Source organism: Parasteatoda tepidariorum, chromosome 7, assembly GCF_982258835.1.
Source record: "Parasteatoda tepidariorum strain Cologne lab strain chromosome 7, Ptep-v5.0, whole genome shotgun sequence".
Classification (NCBI taxonomy): Eukaryota; Metazoa; Arthropoda; class Arachnida; order Araneae; family Theridiidae; genus Parasteatoda; species Parasteatoda tepidariorum.
This window is the reverse complement of record NC_141761.1, coordinates 59,131,634-59,154,345: the sequence shown is the minus strand read 5'-3', so window position 1 is coordinate 59,154,345 and position 22,712 is coordinate 59,131,634. Positions and strand designations below refer to the sequence as shown.

General features: G+C 29.7%; 1 protein-coding gene and 1 long non-coding RNA gene across 9 annotated transcripts in view; one reads left to right on the top strand and one right to left on the bottom strand.

Moving 5' to 3' along the window:
• LOC107448785 (multiple PDZ domain protein) overlaps positions 1–22,712 on the bottom strand; it is a 684,699-nt gene that overhangs the window by 436,486 nt on the left and 225,501 nt on the right. For all 8 annotated transcript variants that reach the window (XM_071183400.2, XM_071183406.2, XM_071183404.2 and 5 more), the window contains one exon: positions 14,040–14,366. In XM_071183400.2, the coding sequence (XP_071039501.2) occupies positions 14,040–14,366 (327 nt within the window). The remainder of the gene's footprint in view (positions 1–14,039; positions 14,367–22,712) is intronic.
• On the top strand, positions 2,343–8,805 carry LOC122270993 (uncharacterized). The gene is made up of 2 exons (XR_015435535.1): positions 2,343–4,080; positions 8,662–8,805. It is a non-coding gene; the product is annotated as an uncharacterized LOC122270993 (long non-coding RNA).

Genomic DNA, 22,712 nt, shown 5'->3' with positions numbered 1-22,712 from the left:
ATGCATTAAATGATACTGAGTTTCAACTTTTCACTCCTTTTCCGTGGGCACAATTTCTACACAAGGACTGCTACCCCTACACTAGACAACGCTTATTTACATTTGTTGCACGCGTGATATAGCTATTCTATAGTGTATTTACATACGCCGAATTCAATGGTAAGTTCTTTTATTCCTTACTTTAATTATTACTATTTAGAATGTTAATTCATTATAATGCTTCACTATCAAAGAAAGTAAATTATTGTAGTTAATTCTGCTTGAAATAAGCACAAATATTCTAAGCCTATCATTTGCGAAGTTTAACAAACTATGACAAAACGTAACGATTTTGGAAAAAAGCAAGAGAATTTGTTGATTCTCATTTACTGAGCATAAAATGTAAAGAGATGAAATACAGACCCTTATATACGATTGTTATGCAGTTGAGATATTTTTAATAAAATCATGAATATTTTAAAAGTATTCTGATGGCACCTAAGCTTAATGAAGGAATATTAATCTGAAATAAGTTAAACTAGTTGCGATCTTATGTAAAGAAAATTTCCGTTTTAAAGCTTTAATTATCAAAATTATTAAATTAATGCTGCATTATTTTATTCACCTGGCAAATTTTGTTGCTATAATAAATAACAATTAACAAAAAGTAACAATTATAAGCATTATTCTGAAGATAATACTTAAATGTTATTAATCATGGTTGACTTCACACACAAAAATATGAGTAGAGGGGATATTTTCCATCTGTGATTTGTTGTACTGTACCTACTATTGTGGATTTCAAACTTGCATACATTTAAAAAAGAAAACATGTAGAGGTTTGCCAGGGGGTAGTGGCTACAAGATATACCCTTAGTTTCTACCCATGTTTTGTTTTCAGTGTGATGATAGCCACTGGAAGTTACCAAGACTTGTTGATTATTCTGCCACAGGTGATGATAAACAAATTTTCCAGAGTAGAAAAGAATTTTAGCTAGATTTATAATGTAAATTTTTCAGTTTCACTAATTTTAGGGGATATTTCCGTATCTTAATCTGTCGCACAAACTACTATAGCCAAGCTACCAAATAGATGTAAACTTGAAGTTTAAAAAACAAACAAAAAAAACATAAATGTTTGCCAGATGGTTACAAGTTATATCTTTCGAGTTGGTCCCTTTCTGTGATTTTTTTTCTTTCTTTCAGTTTCTCCGATACCAGAAGTTGCCAACACGTGCCGATTATTCTGCCGTTGTTCATTTATCCCCTGATTTAATGAATCAAATAAAAGGGGATGTTTCCCTATTTGAACTAGTTTGTGCCAACTAAAAATGTTGAAGCAAAAAAAAAAATTAAAAATAAGATTTTGTACTTTGCAAAAATTTAAAAAGAAGTATGTAGTAGAAGTTTTCCTGAGGGTTGCTACAACTTATATTCTTTGAATTATTCCCATTCTGAGATATTTAATTTTTCGTGGATCGCTGGAAGTTTATGAATATTTAGCCATAGGTAACAACATAGAAATACTCATTAAACTTTTAATCCCCTATTAGGGTTACTTCTGTATTGTGAGCAGTTATGCCAACTGCTAACTTTTTAAAAGAATATGTAAAGGTGTGCAAAATGTAGCTACGAGTTATACTCTTCAAGTTGATCTCCGTCCGTTAATTTTTTTTAGTTCCTCCTGGTTGCTGCATGGAAGTTGCTTAGAAGATATAGTGATTATTCACCAGCAGATCATGATACGGGCATTTTTATTTCTGTTTTGCCTACTCAGTACGGGATGGTATTTTTATTAGCAAATAAGACGAGACAAGTTTTATGTGTGAAACAGTCCTGTCATATTGTTATTAATTTGAGCTGTCTTATCTACTTACCTACTATTGTCTTATAAAGTATAAAAACTATTAGTTGTTGCATTTTTAAAACAGTTGAGTAGTAGCAGTTGTGATTCATGGCAGTTTCTTTTAACTTTACCTTTTTAAAGAACCGAGGGTTAAACACGCTTGATTGGTATAACAGGTTGCGTAGCGTTTGTAAAAAGTACTTAAAGGTGCTTTTTTGGGGATTTCGTTTATAAAAGCTTTTAAAGGTGCTTTTTTCAGCTGGCGTTTTTAAAAAGTGCTTTTTTTCCGAATAATTTTTTTTTCTCCCTTCAGTGATATCTGGTGGATCCCATGCATTTCACGAAAAAATGGGGAGTTTGCTACGTAATCATTCACGCGGACTTCATGTCGTACCCACGTTATGACTTGTGCATGCGTGCACTTGAAACCGAAACCCGAGTGCTCCAATTCGGATAGAGAATATCAGATTCTTATGAAATGTTTTTCTTTTTAATTTTATTCTTGTTTATTTTATTTTACTTCTAACACTTTTTTTGACGTAGGGGGTATGGGTACTTTTGTTCTGAGTTCAGGGTCAAGTTGAATTCACTCGGTGATGTGGGAAAGTACTGATTGTTTCGATTTACGCCCATTTCTTTTTGGGTTTTTTTAACGCTAAAACTGTTCATAAAAAGTTTTTGTTTTTCAATAATATCATTCATTGAATATGAATTTTTTGAGTGATTGAAAATTTTTGTAAAGTGCTTGAAAAGTTTTTAAAAAGTGCTTATTTTTGATCCAAAGATTTGGCTACGCACCCTGTATAAATTTTACAAGAGTATAGCAGATGGTTCTTCAGCCAAAATGTCGTGGAAGTATCGTCTTAACAAGCTATTGCAAGAGAAAATCTCACATGGACAAAATAGTCTTTTGACTATTTATTTTGCAACATGATATCTTTAAAAAAAATAATAAAAAATCACCCAGTTGAACATTTACTGGAAATTTTTCTTCTTATTTTTGAAACAGTTTTTGAAATTTATCAGCTAACACGATAAGGAAAATAATTGCACTGAATTTTCAATATTAAATTATCTTTAGAATTATTCTTATTCAAGCTTTTATTTAAATTTACATTGCTGTTTAAAACTTTTTTAATTCTTTTATAGTTACTGTATTCTAAAAACATGCCTAGGCAGGGGTCTGTCTAGGCCGAATTTACTACCGTTTAGCGGTACCTTCACAAAATCAACTTTAGGAAAAACAGTTTCACAAAATACTTTTTCTTATAATTTTATTTTCGTATTCCTTAAGAAACGATAAATCCATATTTTTGTGTTGATTTTTTAATATAGTTTTTAATTTTTCACAAATTATATCTAAATTTTCACAAAATAGGTACCTCTCAGAAAAACGTAGACAGACCCCTTGTAGGTGAAAAAGTTCAATTGAAATTTTTATTGCTAGATTTTTCTTTTAAATAATTTTTGTCTTGGTTTTTACTTAGCTTTTTACATTTCTAAAAAACTTTGTTTTTATTAAGTGTATGACACAGTAATTAAGAAAGTTTCTAATGACTTTATTCTTATCTGGAAAATATGATAATTGGAAAGCTGAGATGTAAAGCTTTAAAATTTTATTTTGAGAATTAAAATAGATTTTTCTGTTTTACATTTGTATATAATCTTTTGTTTTTGTTAGTAACACAGCATTTTAATAACATATTTCTAATAGATTATATTTTAGTTAATGTTGCTTTATGGATACTGCTTTGCAGAAAATATTATTCTTAGCATAGAAGCTTTGTTGTAACAATTATGATTTTATTTTTTCTTTCTATTTTACTTTATAACTTTAGTTTTTTTATAAGTATTTCTTGTTTAATTTTTTGTATTCCCTTTAGCCCATTCCACTAATATAGATAAGCATGGAGTAATTTCCAATTATAAATAAGCTTATTTATTCGTAAAAAATATTTATTAATGAATTTTTTTTTAAAAAAAATATTGCTATAGAAATATATTCTGCATTTCACCATTTTTTTAGCTAACATTCTGCCAAACCATTACTCCTTACCTCTCTAGTTCTGAATAATAAATATGCCCGTATAAACAAAACAAAATATGTTTGAATAATTTCTATGTTTTTAAACATATTAACTGAATGAATTTTCTTTTTCATAATCTATTGATGTACTTCTGAGGAAGGTCTTTGGAAAGGATCTGGCTTTGAGTATGAAGCTCCATCAAGTCTCATTTGAAGGTTCCTGAATTAAGTATGTCTAAAGAAATAACTGTATTTGAATTGTTTCCTTTTTTCTTGTACTTAAAAATGGGTAAAAAAAATTTCTTGAAATTATAAACATGAACAAATCAACTGTTAAAAATTATTTCAAATAACTTTTACTGATATTAAAAATAGTAATTAAAAATTGTTTACATAGGCTGCCCATGCTTCAATAACAACAAATAAAAGTACTCAAAAACTTGTCTCTTAAAATGAATTTTATCATATATTGTAAATATATTTTACATGTACTGTAGAATCCTAATGATTTGATGCACAATCATCAGCATTTGCACTATATTTATAATAAAAGTTTCTGGTGTAAGATTCACCGTTAGTATCAAGTAGAATGGTAAACTGTTACTGTTTTTACCTCCACTATATTTGCTGTTCCAATGTTTTATTTCACTGGCACTTAAAAAATATGTGCTTTATCTGCATTAAATTAGTCTTTTTATTCATAGTCTTTGATAAATTTAAACAAATTCTGAAACTTCTATTTTGCTTTTATGAATTCTTCAGCGATCATACATGATGAATCATTTAAAGGCTGAGGCTACTCAAACCAAACATTCAAATGAATTATAAAAGGAATTAACAACATCAATTGGAAATTCTCGGGGAATTAAGATTTATACAAATTGCTTAGTATTTCAAATCTCCGTGGCAGAATCGCAACGGCACGGCGACATTGTTGCAGAATTTTACATAGTTCTTGCATAGAGATTTTCATAGCTGCCAACCCTTCTGCATTTTGCAGAAGCTATCCGCATATTTACTTATTTTAGCTATTTTTTTCTGCTTTTACGCTCAGAAGATAAGATCTTCTGTATTTTACCCGGTCGCCCGATAGCTAGTATTTTGTTTAAGTCAGACTGTATTGACTATACCCCACAGCAATGCTGAATGCGAAAGGTTGTTTTCTGTGGTAAAAAAACTAGGACTCAATTCTGCTCATCAATGTCTGATGAGCAGTCTGCTCGAAAAACTTTTAATAATTAAGTCTAAAGAAGAAATACATTGTTTTGAAAGAATTTTTAGTTAAAGCAAAAGGTGCTACTAAAGGATCTTTGCAAAAAAAAATTTTTTTGATGTAATTCTTTCTCCATAATTTCCATTGAGTTTATATATAGTGCATACTATTATAGTGTAATTAAACTAATTTTAATGTGTCTTAAAATTTTATATATTTCCCTTTAATCAAGAATTAATAAATGAATATAGTACCTTCAAGTAGCTGGTCAAAATTTTTAAAAATTTTTTTTACCTTTTCTTGTTTTAAAAAAAAGGGGAGTATTTTTTTAAAAATAAATTTATTAGTAATTAGTATGCAGTTGCGAACCTTCTGCATTTTTCTTGTCTATCATCAGCATTTTTATAACTAGAGGTTTGCAGCTATGGATTTTTCTCTTGAAAAGAAGAAAATATTACATTTCTTTTTTACAGAAATATTTGAACATGCAATATTTGAATCATGCATTTTGATAATCAGTTTTTGGCACACTCAATTTTCACTGATATCATAAATCGACGTAACGTTTCGATGATATTTTCGGCAGTTATTGATACTGATTTTCATTTGGTTCTTAACCATCTTGATATATTTAAACAATATGGAAAACTCGAATCGTGCATTTGAGTATCTATTTTTTTAAGGCTATCTATTTATTTTTTTGAAATTCTATCTAATTTTTGGAAGTTATAGATGTTGATTTCTCCTTAGTTTTTAAATCTAATATTTTTTATACGATATTATTTATTACAACCTAATTTCAAAGTGTAACACGCTTTTGAGCAGTCCAATTTACATAATTACATCATATATTTTTTTTTGGGGGGGAGGGGGGCAATTACTACTATGGATTTCATGATATTCAATATTTTTTTATTGTTATGATTATTTGCAAAATGTGAAGAAGCAAATAAAGTGTGTGTTTTCCCACCAACAAAATATGAGAATATCACCCATAATATTAAAAAGAAATATTTCATGCTAAATTAAGAAAATCAGTATTATTATTTTTTTTTTTTTGTTAACACAGAGTATTTGCCATTTTAAATTAGCAACATGTGTGTTTGTTTGTATTAAATGTATTTTGCAATTAGATATTAGTGCTGGAGAGTTTAGTCGCAGATAGCTCAAAAACATTCTGCCACAAGATTTCAAATTATCCTTGTTTCAATTTTTAAAAAAGCCAATTGTATATATGTTTATATTTATTTATTTATTTGTGTACTTCTGCAGTTTTCTACAATTCCGCATATGAGAAATTGAACTTTCAATATTGTTAACTTTAATCAATGATTTTATATCTATGACTATACCTATGATATTTTCTATTTATATACCTATGATATATTCTGTCTATGATACTTTATTTTTATAAAGTATCATAGTATCACATTATGGGTGATATTCTCATATTTTGTTGGTGGGAAAACACACACTTTATTTGCTTCTTCGCATTTTGTAAATAATCATCACAATAAAAAAATATTAATAATCACTTTTATTTTTATAAAGTTTTTTTTTTCAATAACTTCTGCACTATATTATAATGCTTACATTAAATGAAAAAATTTTTGATTTCATACTGTTTGAAAACATCTTTTATCTAAATATCTTATTTTTACCAAGTGAATGTTTTTGTGTTTATTATTTGGTGTTAAAGTATTAATGATTAAAATGTTTTAAAACACGATTCATTGTGTATATCAAGGTTGCAAAAAATGCTTACTTTTTTCTAAAAGAGTTAGCCTGACTAGTCTTCATTAATTTATTATAATTTCTTGCATTTTACTGTATACATTTAGCATACTTATGTTCAAACTTTTTATTTTAACAAAAACTATTAAGTAAAATTTATGTTAAATGTCTAATATTGCAGAAAACTTATATATCTCGTAAGTTAAGTAGTTCATGCAATGGAAATTATCACTACTACAAACTATATGAATTACAGTTTGACAAAAAAATATATATTTGTTTTCACATCTTTAAATAAGTTAAAACTTTTTTTGATATATCTGCTCTATACTTGTTCAAAAAAATTTTTAATTTAATTTTTTTGCAAGGGTGTGGAAAGTTGGTAATTTTGTTTTGCTCATATATATATATGCAGCATTAAGAACGATAATTTCTAATTAGTTCCAAGAATAAAATTATTATTTTGTTAAACAATTTTAAGTTTAAAGCTGTTCCTCCGAATTGTTTCTATAGTCCAAAATTGCTATACTGCATTACTCCAAACATTCTGTCATGTTGCTACAATTAACTAACACCATTGTGTTCCTTTCATTTTATCACATTTTTCGAAGAAATATTTATTAAAATATTTCTCCAAAAACTGTGTTTTGTGTGTAATTTTTTTTTTTTTAATTTTTTTATCCTGTCCTTTTAAAGTGGTTTAAACAAATAAGGTATTTACTGCCCCCAAGCAACCTGATAGTAACACACTAGGGTCAAGGAACACAGAACCTATTTTTCCCACCCTGGAAGCTAATGCCCCACCATTACTAAGAATTCCGTTGTGGAAATGAATTTCTAAATCTCCAAACAGCTTTCTAATGTATTTTGGAGTAAAGTGTTAAGTTTTAGCAGTGATTTTCCAGAAATTAAAGAACTTTTAAATTAACCATTTTTTGTTTAAAAAAGCTTTAACAGAGGCAATTGTAAAATGTAATTCTTCACTTGAACTAAATAATATATAGTTTAATAAATTACTGAATTTGTTAAAATTACTCCTTTTGTATATTAAAGATACTGTTTGTGTTAAAAGGCATAGTATTTTTACTGTTTTAATAAATGAGAAATTAAAAATTACGTAACTGAAACTAATGGAATTGTGTTTCTGAACTACAAAGTTCTTGCAAAATATTCTGAAGAGGAATGAAAATTGCAGCTAAGGAGCAAGAAAAAAATGAGAGAGGAAAATAAAATTCTGATGATAAGTAAATAAACAGAAAGTCGTGGCAAGTACTGTGGTTATGAGAAAAAGTCATTTCAAATAGGGGTGTTTTGTGAATAGTTTTGTCTTGATTTTAGATCAGCGGGGGTAAACCAATTGACACCTTTATTTCTCCATTGTTCCCCCATTAGAAATGTGCCCTTACTTGTTACCATAGCAATTGACAACACCAGACTAAAAGCCTGGAGGAGTTCTCCTCCGAGCCACACAAAAAATAATTTTTTGTTTTGTTTATAACTTGCTGTTGGCTTCAATGTAAGATTTAGCTAGGATAAAAAATAAAAAAAATTGTTAAATACTATTCTAATTCAGATTTGTGCTGTATATGTATGTAATTTTGTCGTGTAATATGTGAGTAAAATTTGTAAAATAGATTTTCTTATATCTAAATATTTGGATGTACTCAATCGATATATATTTAGTAGAAATTCCATGAAAATAATAAACAGTTTTAATATTTTTTTTTTTACATTTTATTTAACTCTGTATTTTATCTAGTCAGTATTGCTTCGTTTTAGAAATCTACTGTTGGTTGAAACATTTTAATATTATTGTCCGGCATATTTTTTTTTCATATGCTAAAATAGTTATTTGTTTTCCAGGTACATTGCAGTGAAGAGGTGATACTAACAGCAGGGTGGAAGAAGTTATGAATAGATATATTTCAGATCTGTGGCGATGTGTTATAATTGTAAATCTGTATATTGTATGATAGTTGTAAAATAAATAAAACTTAATAAATCTTATTTGATTTAATGTTTTTTTCTGTATTTAAAATTATTAAGTTAACTGCTCATCTGGATTAAAAATTGTAATTTTTTCGAACATACGATTTAGAAAAATTTTAATTTTTGTAAGTAAACAAATCAAATGGTAAATTTGGTTAATATATATATTTTTTTACTTCATGTTTGTGTTAAAGTAAATTTTAGTTAAATTTTTCAAGCTAAAAACTAAAAAATAAAAAAAAATAATGAACCCAAAAGCATTCCAGAAGAGTAGATAATTTCAAGCAAGCAATTTGGAAACATGGATTTAAGGAGAGCAGTAGACTTCTTAATTATTAATTTGAACTAAAAAAAAAATATTTTTTCCATAGGGGTTTGGAAAATCATGTAAGTATTGAGTAATTTTTTCTCCTACCAATTCTTTATATTACAAACTTTTAGGCATGAAAAATTTTAAAAATTCCTGAGAGACATGAAACTTCGTAAATAAACTAGTATGTTGCTGTGAAGAGGTAGTAAGATTTGCATTCCTTATTCGTTGAGTTATAATTTGAATTGTAAAAATTTACAAAAAGTATGAGATTAAAAACAAAAAGCTTTTTCTAGGATTCTTAAAAAAAAGCATTAATATCGGCTGTTTTGCGTTATTTTAGTTTTAGTTTGATAAGAATTAAAAGTTTAAATGCTATATTTTTTAGTGCAGCGTAAACATTAAAATACGGAATGGTTTCTTCCCTTCTTAGTTAAAAAAAATTAAAATTACGTTAAAATTGAAATTAATTTAGTTAAATTTACGCGAAAAGTTTATTAATTCACCTAACTCAAAATAAGGGTTAAAAATATTGATAATAATACGTAAATTGTACGGATTAAATCCGTTTGTATTTTGGTTAAAATAACGTTAAATGTGCGTTATTTTAATAAAAATAAGCGTTAAAAACACGTAAATATTCATGGTGAAAAAGACGGATCTTATAAAACTGAAAATTCACGTTAAAAACTTAGTTAAAATAGCGTAAAAAATACGATAAAAAAGAAACAAACTTCGTTAAATTAACGTCAAAGATTGGTATCAAAATTCACCATAGTCAAACTAGAGGCAAAAAAGCGTCAATTTTGCGTTAAAAATAACCCAAATTTTAACGTTTATTTAACGGATTCGAGACTACCACTTGAAACGTAAATAAAACGTTCGGTGGAAACGTTTTTTTGCTTTTAACCTTGTGGCATTATAACGTTATTTTCACGTAATTAATACTTATCTCTGCTGCATGGGTGATTTCTTTAAATAATATGTTTACATCAGCTGACCACTTAGGGTGAGATAGAAGGGGGGAAAATGGTAATTAAGTAATTAACTTACAATTCCTCTCCAAATCATATCAATTAAATTCAAATCAATACCAATATAAATTCATGCGCAAATTTATTCAATGCAAAAATAACTCACACAAACTAATCCCACAGAAACCATTAAATTATTCAGCAAAAATAAAGAATTACAAAGTGCATATTCGTATCGCATATTTGCATAATCCATTCATTACACAACTCAAATATTTTTACAATCAATAAACAACCTTATCTTTAGAATACTTTTTCGTTTTTTTTTAAAAAAAAAAAAAAGGCTAGTCTGAAAAATAATACCTAGTCCCCTAATCAATATTGATATCGAATCCAAAAAAGCGCCATTAATAAGCAAATTTCAATGAAAGAGCATATGGCTATGAAAAGAAAAACAATTTTTTAACGATGGCAACGGTTTTTAAGGCTTTGTTTATTAAAAACGGATACAAGAAAGGGGGAGAACGTAAAATGCACCAGGCTGTATAAGGGAGAGAAAAAAAATAATGTACAAGTTTTTCAAATGATTAGCAGTGTAAACTTGTTAATTTTTTTTTTCTGTTGGAGATTTAAATAAGAAAAAAATGAAATTCATAGAAAATAAAAAGGGAGAAAATAAAAATTAAACTAAAAGAGCAATTTTAAAACGGATAAAATTCAAATTTTCTTTCAGGTAGGGTTTTATATCTGTAAAACATTCGATCCGAATTTAAGACGATTCGTCAATCGACAACATCAATCAAATGCTCCGTTCCACTGACTGTAATCAACAAATCACGCTTTGTTTATACAGGAGATAATTTTTCTTCCGCAAAACGTGTCGTATGCATCGTTTGGAGGCAATGTAAAAATGTAGATTAATTAGTAGTTTGCATATTTTAAAGTTAAAAGTAAATCGTCTGCAGTTTATTTAATGGGATTTTTGGTGGCATCGATAAGATTTAAATTATTATTGGATTTAAATACCGCAATCATTTGAGTCAGGTACAACATTACTTTCCCTGCTGATTCAATTAAGTAGTAATAAGTCCTTAGAGCTGCTCAAAGGCTGATTAATGTCTATAAGTTTCTCACCAGAAAGCCATCTGTTTAGACGAGGAGCTTTAAAGTTGACATGATGAATGCTCGAGTTTTGGGTGATTTGTGACATATTAGGATGCATTCGTGGCATGCCTCTTAGTTTGAGCTATGAGTGCTTATAACCACCGAAGATTATCGGTTTGTCTGCAGCATGGCATAACCCTTGCTTGAATTGTAAATACTTTACAACAAATGGAATTCTTTTTACTTGCTTGCAGCATAGCATTATATTCCTTGCATAAGGTGTTAATGTTTACAACCACAGCGCTTCACTATTTTGTCCACCACATAACAAAACTATGCTGAAGGTCGAATTGCGAATGTTAACAAAAGCTACCATTATTTGTGAATTACGATTACGAACTGTTTTACTTAAGTTATATTCTGGCAAAATAAACAACTAAAAGATTTTGGGATTGGGTCTCATGGTGTGTCACATTACTTATTTCAGATATAATATCAAATAAATAATTTATCATTAAAAGTTTAAGAGAGCATTAAAAATTTAGAAGCAGCTATGCTTTAAACTGAAACAACTTTTTCTCTAATTCACTAAATAGATGGCGCCGTAAACGCAATTGCATCTAGAATATGTTATTGAGAAGAAAAAGAAACCAATCTAAAATCGTATCTATTTTCTCCAGCATCAATAATAGATTAGGCAAGGTTGGATTGCTTTCTCTCCCCCCCCCCTTTTTTTTATTTTATTTAAATAGACATTGAAAAGTAAAATTTCTAGCGATATTATAAAAAATTTATGAGTATATACGAAAACAAGAAGAGTTTACTGTGAGGAAAATAAAATTTAAATTGATTTTAAGGTGATAAATTAGGAAGTACAAAATTTATCAAATTTGCAATTATGTGACCCATGGTCAATGTTTAACGGTTAATTCTAATGGTTAATGTTGCAAGTTTAGGGGGAAAAAATTGCCAATATGTTTTGTAAAAATATTTGAAGTCCCAAAGTACAAAACGTCCACATTTTTAGAAAAGTTTTGACTGGACAGTGTCTACTTTAAATTAAATTTTTTTAAATTTTAATTCTTTCTCACAAAATGTTTTTGGAGGAAGAAAACATATTTAGTAACGCTTCATTTTAGAAATTTCATTGCAATAGTTTCCAAACTGTATAAAATTTTAATTTTAACGTGTTTACTATCCTATAATTCAACAAGTATCTACAATTCAACATATCCGTATCTATAATTAAACATATCCAACGTATCCTATAATTCAACAAGAGAAATAACATTTTTAAATATACTGGGGTGCTAAGCCCCCTGTTCACTGCCGCTCACCAACCCCCCTTTTGCAATAATTATTGTACGTCGGCAGAAAACAGTTTTTCGTCTTTTTTTTTAAACAAATATTTAAATCATTCTCTTAACATATATGTACTAAAAAAATTCCGTTTGCTTAAGAGACATGGGGTTCCCACTTCTCATGCTCAAATATCATTATCTATTAGTACTATAAATATTTAGATCAATTGATAAACAGAAGTAACAATTACGTTATAATAATAATAAATTTTTTTTATTAGTTTTAAACTCTTAAATCGACAGTGTTATAATAGCAGTACAGGAAAATACCTCTAAATTAGGGTTACTAAAATATTTATAAACAATACCTTGATAACTTTCATTAATTTTATGCTGATGATAACCAAAACAATATGAAATTGAATGAGGGAAAACTGGATTCTACCACGTCATTTTCCGGCCAATAAAAATGCACCGACAACAATGGAAAACTGCAACAACATCATGAGATTTTAATATATTTAGATAGATTTCAATCTTCAAAAACTTAAAATTAAAACATCCGCTTTTTAAAGGCATAGAATTCAATTATTTCATCAGTTTAAAAAAAATTATAACCATAAGTATTTTATACAAAGAAATATTTTCTTCATACTAAAGAGGAGAGTGAATAAAATAAAAGCGATAGAATCTTTTTTTAGGTAAGTAAGATTACTTCCCCAGATAATGCTTATAATAACAATAAAAGTAAGTTCGCGAAAAACAACAAAATAAAGGAAAAGACCATGTTATTGAAAATTGAATCAGGATGCATGGACGTCACAAAGACAGGAGCAGCTGAGAAATGGTGGGAGCCTTTGAAGAAAAAAAAAGGAGACCTGCCCTTTTAAGGTTTTCTGCCAGATAACAAAGATATCCAACCATGAACAGCACAGCCCTTTCAAAATACATAAGAATAGTGTTAAGATAAGGTTAAAGTCACGTTTCACTTTTCAAAAGGGGAAGCTACAAAAAAGTATATAAGTTATCAAATATACAAGGATTCTTTAGTAGTTTTAATAATCAAAAATTGAATTTTTATGGATATTCATTCATTTACGAACATAAAGCTTTTTTTTTTTTAATCATTAACGGTTGTTTCAGAATAATACCAAAATAAAATTAATATTTATTTGACAATGAATAAAAACGCAACTATTTACTCTCCTCTTTTTTTAAATATCTAAAAACCTATCAAATCCGAAATCAATCCTACCAACAAAAACAAAACTTGGATAAATCAATATTTTCAATAGATTTCCCAAGACATTCTCTCGACAAAACACAAATAGAAGCGTAATATAAGATAAAATCAATAAGAAACAAATTAAATAGAAGAAAAAAAACGAGACAACAATCCAACAACAGGCCGGAGTACTGCAGACTGCGTGGCACCTTTAGTAACTTGAAATCGGTGCCAAAACTCAACTTACACCAACACGTACAACCTCGCATAAATATCGACCGGTGGCAACTTTCCTGGAGAAAACTGGAAAAAGGGGGTTGGAGGAGAAAAGGACTTACCAAATCATCTCCAAGTTCCCTCTGGTAGGCGAAGGGAGTGTCAACGGATGTGGGGCCCTTGTACGGAGAGGGCTCAGAAAATCCGTTTTGAGCAAACATAGTGAGGTGCTTCTCCAGTTCCTCGGGGTCAGCCAGGATCCGAGTGGGAACGAGGGGTGCGTGACTCCGGAGAGAGGCACAGGAAGCAGGATCTACGGGACGGGCCACTATGAGTCGGACGTGGGTGCCGGATTGCCTGAGGACCATGGCGACCTGTTCAGAGCCCATGCCGCGCAGGTTCACATCACCTATCTGTAGGATATGGTCGCCACTCTGAAGTCTGCCGTCCTGAAATGACATAAAATATTTTTAGATTAATATAAAATTAAGAAAAAGACCCTTAACGATATTGTTTTCAAAAAAAAAAAAATTTTTTTTTAAAAATATCTTTTAACAGGCTTTAATTTATATTAATTTATCACATAACTTCCAAAATTTTTGCTCACTTGTCCCATTTTATTATGCAAAATCTAATCTTCTTTCACACAACATACCATTTTGAACCGTTTCTTTTATATATATATATATATATATATATATATATATATATATATATATATATATATATATATTGAAAGTATAAAATACACAATTCAAAGTCGCGATAGAGCGAAGCTGCTAATGTCACAGTTGGAAGGTTATATGAAATAATTTATGGGTATATGAATTAAGACTATATGAAAAATTTAAGATGAAATAAAACAAAATAAGTTATTACATAATAAAAAAACTGAAAGGATTACCACAATAGGGGAAATCGAAAAACATTAGCAGGAAATAACATTCTAATTGTTACCTCTGGAATACTAAAACATGAAATGCTCAAAAGTTTGTACCAGGTAATAACATACTAAATATTACCTTGGGAATACCAAAGCAGGAAATGCTCAAAAGTTTGTACCAGGAAATAACATACTAAATATTACCTTGGGAATACTAAAACAGGAAATGCTCAAAAGTTTGTACCAGGAAGTAACATACTAAATATTACCTTGGGAATACCACAACAGGAAATGCTCAAAAGTTTAGACCAGGAAATAACATCTTAAAAATCCAAAAACACTGAAACGAAATTAAAGTGGATGCCCTGACATACATGGCAGCTCCGTCAGCGCGGGAGCAGTTTCAGCGGTTGGCGGTATATTACCGCAGACAACTATACCCAGACTGCTCTTTCTATTCTTTTTATTTAACAATTTCTTTATTCATTTATGCAAAAAATTATAATATTAATTCAAAATTGCAAATAGTTAAACTTTTGAAAAAATTATCGGGTGTATTTTTAATATTGAAATAAAAATTCCTTATGAATAACTATCCAACGTAGATGGATAAACAAATAAGTTAAAATTCCCAAATTAAATTTCTATTAAAATTTGTAATTTGGCTCAGTAATTATTAGATGAAATAACTAAAATATTTAATAATTTTACAATCAAAATATTATGAGTATTGAAGCTAAACTGTTTTGTCAGAAGTAAATTATTATATGTTATCTATACTTAGAGGTCCCTATATTAGATGAAAGATCTTTTAATTCCAATTATAAATCAAAAGATGAAAAAATAATTTTTATTATTTTGAAATGACAAATCTGAATCACTAAAGATTCCTTACTGTATTTACTGCATGTTAAAATGTCTCTCAATTCAAACTATTTAAAACCTTGCCTCTAAAAACAATTTAGTTTTTTTTCTCCCTAAAATTATTCAAGAGTATTAAAAAATTTTAATAACAAATCCAGTAAAATAAGACTGCAAGAAAAAGCCTAAAATATTTTAAACAATTAGCGAAGCACAAAATTCCGAGATTGAAAATTTTCAATAATTTCTTTATTAGATTATCTTCATTATATCAAAACCGCAAAAGGGAAACGAAATTTGCGAAGTGATTATCTGTGATTTTCTACCAGCAAAGAATCCTTCATACAGAATCCAGATTTGTGCAAGCGCATGCAGACACGCGAGTAACATATAAAATTATGGCCCATTGGTACGATACAGACGACGGCAAATCCGAAAACGTTGAACAAAACACTGTAAAAAATCATGCATTTTCCGTATTTCAAGGAGGCAGTCCAGTAAAATAAGACTGCAAGAAAAGCCTAAAATATTTAAAACAATTAGCGAAGCACAAAATTCCAAGATTTAAAATTTTCAATTCTTTATTAGATTATCTTTATTAAATCAAAACCGCAAAAGGGAAACGAAATTTGCGAAGTGATTATCTGTGATTTTCTACCAGCAAAGAATCCTTCATACAGAATCCAGATTTGTGCAAGCGCATGCAGACACGCGAGCGACATATAAAATTATGGCCCATTGGTACGATACAGACGACGGCAAATCCGAAAACGCTGAACAAAACACTGTAAAAAATCATGCATTTTCCGTATTTCAAGGAGGCAGTCCAGTAAAATAAGAGACACGCGAGCAACATATAAAATGATGGCCCATTGGTACGATACAGATGACGGCAAATCCGAAAACGTTGAACAAAACACTGTAAAAAATCATGCATTTTCCGTATTTCAAGGAGGCAGTCGAAATGACAAAGAAAAAAATCTCATTTCATCATTTTTTACCATCACCCAATGAAAAAAAGCACATGTAAGGGCTAATAGAAACGCACCCTGCTCTGCTCATTTAAATATAAATTTGCGACCCAGGATGTAAACGTTATTAGACTAAGTGTTTCTTATAAGGACTCCAAAATATATATTAAAAAATCCAACGTTTTAAGAATTTCAGAGTGCCTCCAAAACGAATCATGTCTACAGCAGAATATATTAAAAATAATTACTTCAAAGGAACTAACTGGGTAAAAGACTTAAGAATATTTTTATTTAAAATGCTAGAAAGTAGGTTTTTAAAAGTCTTTAAAGCATCCTAAATAAATTAAGCATCTTCTAATATTAAACGCTCAAAGCGCAACAGCCCAGTAGTTACTGGCAATGCTGAAGTAAAATAATGCTCCCCGTACTTTGACTTATGAGCTCCAAGTGACATTTTATTCAAGCATATATGAAGGATTAACACTTTAACCAAACTCATTAGAAGAGAGTTTACACAAAAATACCCTCCCTTCACAAGTTGGTAAACACAAACTCAGGAATTCTATCACTCTCGTCTTGCATACTTAACGAACGAGACCTGACGTTTAAAAATCACACATTTAGAGATTCTAGTTTGAATATTGATTAGAACGTCGGGAGAATCTTCCCGACAACTCAACCCCACTTTTAATTCTGCCAAATCCCAAACTACGCATGTCATACAAAGTTTCGTTGTTGGAAGAAAATTAATTAACCATAAAAGTGTTTAGAACATGGCGAACATTGGAAACTAGGTTCTTTTTATTAAACTTCTCAAATATCAAGGCATTAAAGAGAAAAGTTGGAAGAACTTTAGACGAAGGCCTCATCTTTTAGAGGGGAATTTTTGGCCTGTTTAAGAAAAGATCACGTCGCATCCTCACTTTTTGCTTAAATCGCAAACGCCAACATAAGCAGAAATTACCAGGAAGGCACGTTTGACTAAAAATTGATGTAATGATGCTTAATTATTACGAAAGAGTGCTATTTCTACTACGCCATTTTTAAAAATTTACTAATTTATTAAAAAGCTGGCATAATTACTACAATTTCGATAATAACTAGTGCAGTTTTATATATCACTCAGAGAATCAAAAGAAATATTCTTATGTTAAGAAATTGAGGAAAGAAATAGATAGGAGAAAGCTGGAAATTGTTTTAAGAGTTGTAGTTCAGGCCAAATATATATGTCAGAATTTTTTATCCCCCCTCGGAATGAGTTTTAGCCGCCATCAAAAATAATTGTGTCGGAACCCTAGGGTTCCTTGGGAGGGAGGGTCACATGGGTTAAGAAGACTAGCACTTTTTTTTAGCAGCATTGATTTTTGAATTTAAATTCAAACATTTATTTCCGACAAATTTTTAAATACGTATATTCCAGAAATAAACTATTTTAAAATCTAAGTTAGGATCATAATGAGTTTAAAAAATAAATTGTACAATAGCTAACCAGAACTTTATGTTCAATAATATCGGGATTGTGATATTATTTAAACCACGACAAGTTTGACGAGTTGACGGGAAAGCTAAACGGAAGAGTTCTTTCATAGGTGGAGAAAGTTAAATAGCTATTTCTTTGAGCTAATTTCTTTTGGCGAGAATTCCAAACTGGCTCACAATTCCTATTCTTCGGCTGACTACAATAGAAAACTCTTTACATAAGTAAGATTTTTTATTCATTTCTCTTCTAGAATACATATATTAAGGTGTTTATAAGCATTTTCCCCAGATTCTTTGATCTCTTTCGTTGCGGCTTTGCCTTCTCTCCCTAAATCGTTGGAATAAACTCAACCAGTTTGCTTTAATCTCACTTTGTGCATGCCAACTCGTGGTGAGAGGCCTATAACTCCGAATTAAATTTCAGCAATGTATAATGAAAATAATCCACTGTATAAGGAAACGTTCAACAGATTACCCTACGTTGTTAAACAACTGCGAAATTTTTTATATAAATTCTTAAATTCTCTTCATTGATACAGTTACGATATCTTTAACACTATTGTAGCTCAATTTATATTTTAACTTAACTTATTTAATTAAAAATTTATTTTACTTCAGCTATTTATTTAATCGCTTTTTCCTTATACTTAAAGTTGAGAGTAAAGAAATGTATTTCCGGCCATACCTTATTTTAAGAACATTCGTTTGGAAGAACGATTTATATAACCTTTGACCAGAGGGGTTTAATATGGGTGGATCATTGAGCTTTCCTTTATTAAAATTCAGAATTGGTATAAAATATTTTAGTTCTGATTGGCTCTTTACTCTTAATCAGAGATGATTGGGTTTTAACTTTTTTTAACTCAAACAGAAATGAGCAGCAAATTTGGTAAAAGTGATGTGTATTTTGTAAAAATTTTTATATTTTTGACGCGAATGAAGTCTTAATCAAGAAATATTTAACCGTTTCAGTTTCTTGGTATTATTTACTTAAAAGGCATACCACTTTAAAAAATTTGTTAAGTCACCCTCTGCTTATAATACGAGGCAATCTTGAACTTGTCTTTCATAAATTAAACCATAATGGTTCTTGATTTAATCTTGTTTGTAGTCTTATATTCTACCCATTATTCACGGCAGCTACGCTACAATACCAGATCTTTCCCAAAGGCAGCTAAGCAACTGACTTGTTAGGGAAAAAAACTGCAGTATGTTACTTTGTGAATTTACCAAAAAGTACTCTAGTAAAAACTATTTCATTTAAAGTTAATAACAAACAAACAAAATTATCACCCGAGAAAATATATTAATATGCCTTAATTAATGCACACAACTAAAACTTTCTTATTCTATTTAAAAAAGTACTTTTCATGAACACATTTTGCATGTAATTACTTTTATGCACTTATTCTGATAAAAACAAGAAAACAGGATATTTTGCATTATAGCCTGGAGAAAATTGAATATTTTTTTTTATCAGTGTTTGTTTCGGTTGGAATAAATCTTGCTTTAAATTCCCATTATGTTTAATTTTCTGGGTAGAATTCTGACATTTAACTAGCAGTTTTCTATGCTCCAGGCCGCGGTGTCGTTTCGATTTTAAATTTTTATTTTCCTTTTGCATTATTTATCAACGGCTTTTTTACGTTTGAATAAACCTTTTTCTGTTTATTTATGATAATTCATTTTTGGCATCGCTGCACTTCTATTACATATTAAAATCTTTCTAAGAAATATTTCATGCGGGCAAAATATTTCAATAAAGAAAAAATATGTATATAGTTCTTTTTATTCAGTCTGAAAAAAATTGATTGAATGTTGTTTTATACGAATTACGCTATCAATATCTAGCTTGTAAATAACTAAAAGGTAAAAAAAAATAATATTATATATATATATATATATATATATATACACTCAAACCCCGCTATAGTGGACACGGCTTATAGTGAACTCCCGGATATAGTGAACGAAATGCTCGGTCCCGTACCTTGCTATATACGTATGTTATTTTTAGTGGATATAGTGAACCAAAAAAGTGAGGAAGTTGGATATAATGAACTTTTTTCTGTCTTCGACTTATTTCCCCCCCCCCCATTTTCTTTGCAAATAATTTTGAAATTTCTACTTCAAAATAAATACATATACCGATTTTTAAAACCATCTATAGAAACTACTTTAATGTGCACGAATGGCAGGTTAGACAGGTTCAAAAAACAAAAAACACGAAGAATATTAAGAAAAACAATAAGTTTCATTTATTGCGCATAAGCTGCAAGTAAACAGAACTCATAAAATAAGTTCAAAATGTAGAGAAAACAAGGGGAAAATTACAGAACAATGGAAAAAGGGGAAAAAAAGAATAATAAAAATAACAAAAAACTGGAAGATCAAAAGAGAATAAAAAATTTCAAAAAATCCAGCAAATAAAAGTTATAATCTTTTCATCAGCTCACACGATTATATCCGCAAAAAAGAGTAATTTCCAATAATGTATCAATATAGCTAAAGAATATATAGAAATATATCAATACAATAGTGTGAGAAACACTCAAAAAAAATTTTTTACAAAAAAATTACAACAAATAAAATAGAACACAATAGGTAAAAATATCATGTAAAAACAGAAAATAAAATATAAAGAAAAAACAGAATAAAACATGGAATGAAAACTATAAAGCGAGTAGCGAATTCAAATGAACTTACATGAAAGGGAAATTTTTCAAGAATGATTTAAAATATTTTCGCAACAAGATTGCCAGATTGCAAACAATTAAAACCAAAGCGTAAATTGAGCTAAAAGCGTAACTAGGGGAGTTTTATATATTGTATGCCGCGAAACAGCTTTATAAACGGTTCAATTTGTTTAAAATTTTATTTCCCAACGACTGAAAAACAGAAAACAAAATGTGATTCGCGCCAATACCATATGCTGCTATCTATTGCTAACACGTTCAATAAATGTTTAAATACTCATTTAAAAAAAAAAAAAAAATGAAAGTTATGCCAAATCTCCCTGATTTCCCCTACATCTCATTGATGGATATTTCTTTTTTTTTATGTTTTGAAAAAAAATTAAAGATATTAAGCTTAATTATACATTAAGTTAATAGTTAGATTTCGCAAATTTACGTTAGCTTCCGAGAGTAATATTTCAAGTAATTGCGCATGCGTCAGTATCGGTGAAATGCGCATGCGTCAGTGAAAAAATATCGAACTTATGTAAGTGAAAATAAGATTCTTCAAAAATCACTAACTTAAAAATATCTAACGTAGAGGTATATCATTTTAGCTTTGATCACAAAATCAAAACAAACATTTACAATGGACGTAGACTATCTCTAAAGCTGTAGCATACGAGTCAAGATACTTTGCTCTACGTAACTCTGCGGTTTTGTGAGTAGAAAATTGAATAGATTATAGATTTTGATGAATTCAGAGATAAAGAATGCAGCTTTTTATTATTATTAATAATGATAACTCAAAATACCCATTGGCCAAATTGCTTCGAACTTCACTAGCGAATTAATAGCTATTAAAGAGGCTCTTGCCCTTTGTCGCTCCTATTCTCTAAAAGACCCAATAAAAGAAATTGTGATTTTCTCAGACGCAAAATCAGCACTCGATGCCATACATAACGATTGTTGTTGTTGTCGTTTGACAAGTGCAGAAAAGTACAATTCAAATGGGACCGAAGGCATGGAGCACAGCCCTGGTCACATCTTCGAATTTTTCGGAAAAAACGGTAAAACATCAATAACGCAAGAAATTAATACCCATCTCCAATTACTAAATATCCGTTGCACTCTCCAGTGGATCCCAACTCATGTTGGAATCGATGGCAATGAATGCGCAAATGCCCTTGCAAAGGAAGCACGCGACGAAGATCAACCTCGAGCTGTCACCTGTGCAGATGCGAATGCTGTCGCCAGGCGAAGGATATACAACCAGCTTTTTTAGCAAGGCAACAATCCCCAATCTAAACTGCCCAAGAAACCTCTCCTCTACAATAGCTAGGCTACGTACTAGACATTTCAAAGGCATGAAGATCTCACGCACCAATATAAAATTCTATCCCATCTGCAAGCACTGTCCTCATTTGCAACTAACCCTAGACCATGTTTTTGATTGCCAGGCCATTAACGGCTCCCTCTTTCAACTTGGAGCACTCCCTATCGAATTTCTCCATGGCCATCGGGCTCCAGAACTAGCAAATCTTGTTACCAAGACTTTAGGAGGACTCTAATCTTTGCACTAGCAGTGTAAGCATAGACACGACAACAACAACGTTAATATTTAAAAAAATATTATTGGACTTCTATTGATTATTTCCTTTTAACTAAATTGTATAGTTAAATAAATATAATTTATAATTTTAAAATAGCGAAAATATATCTAGTTTCTAATTGGTGCAATTAGACAGCCAACTAGAACTGGCGCAATTAGACAAACATAATGTTAAAACAAAAACCAATAAAATTATTTATTTATTGGATGAAGCAATTGTTGTAAGATCACACGATTCATTTCTAAATGTCTTCAATATATTTCTTCAAATTCCCATTCCATGTCCATGTTTTCAGTTCGAAGGTAGGCTTAAA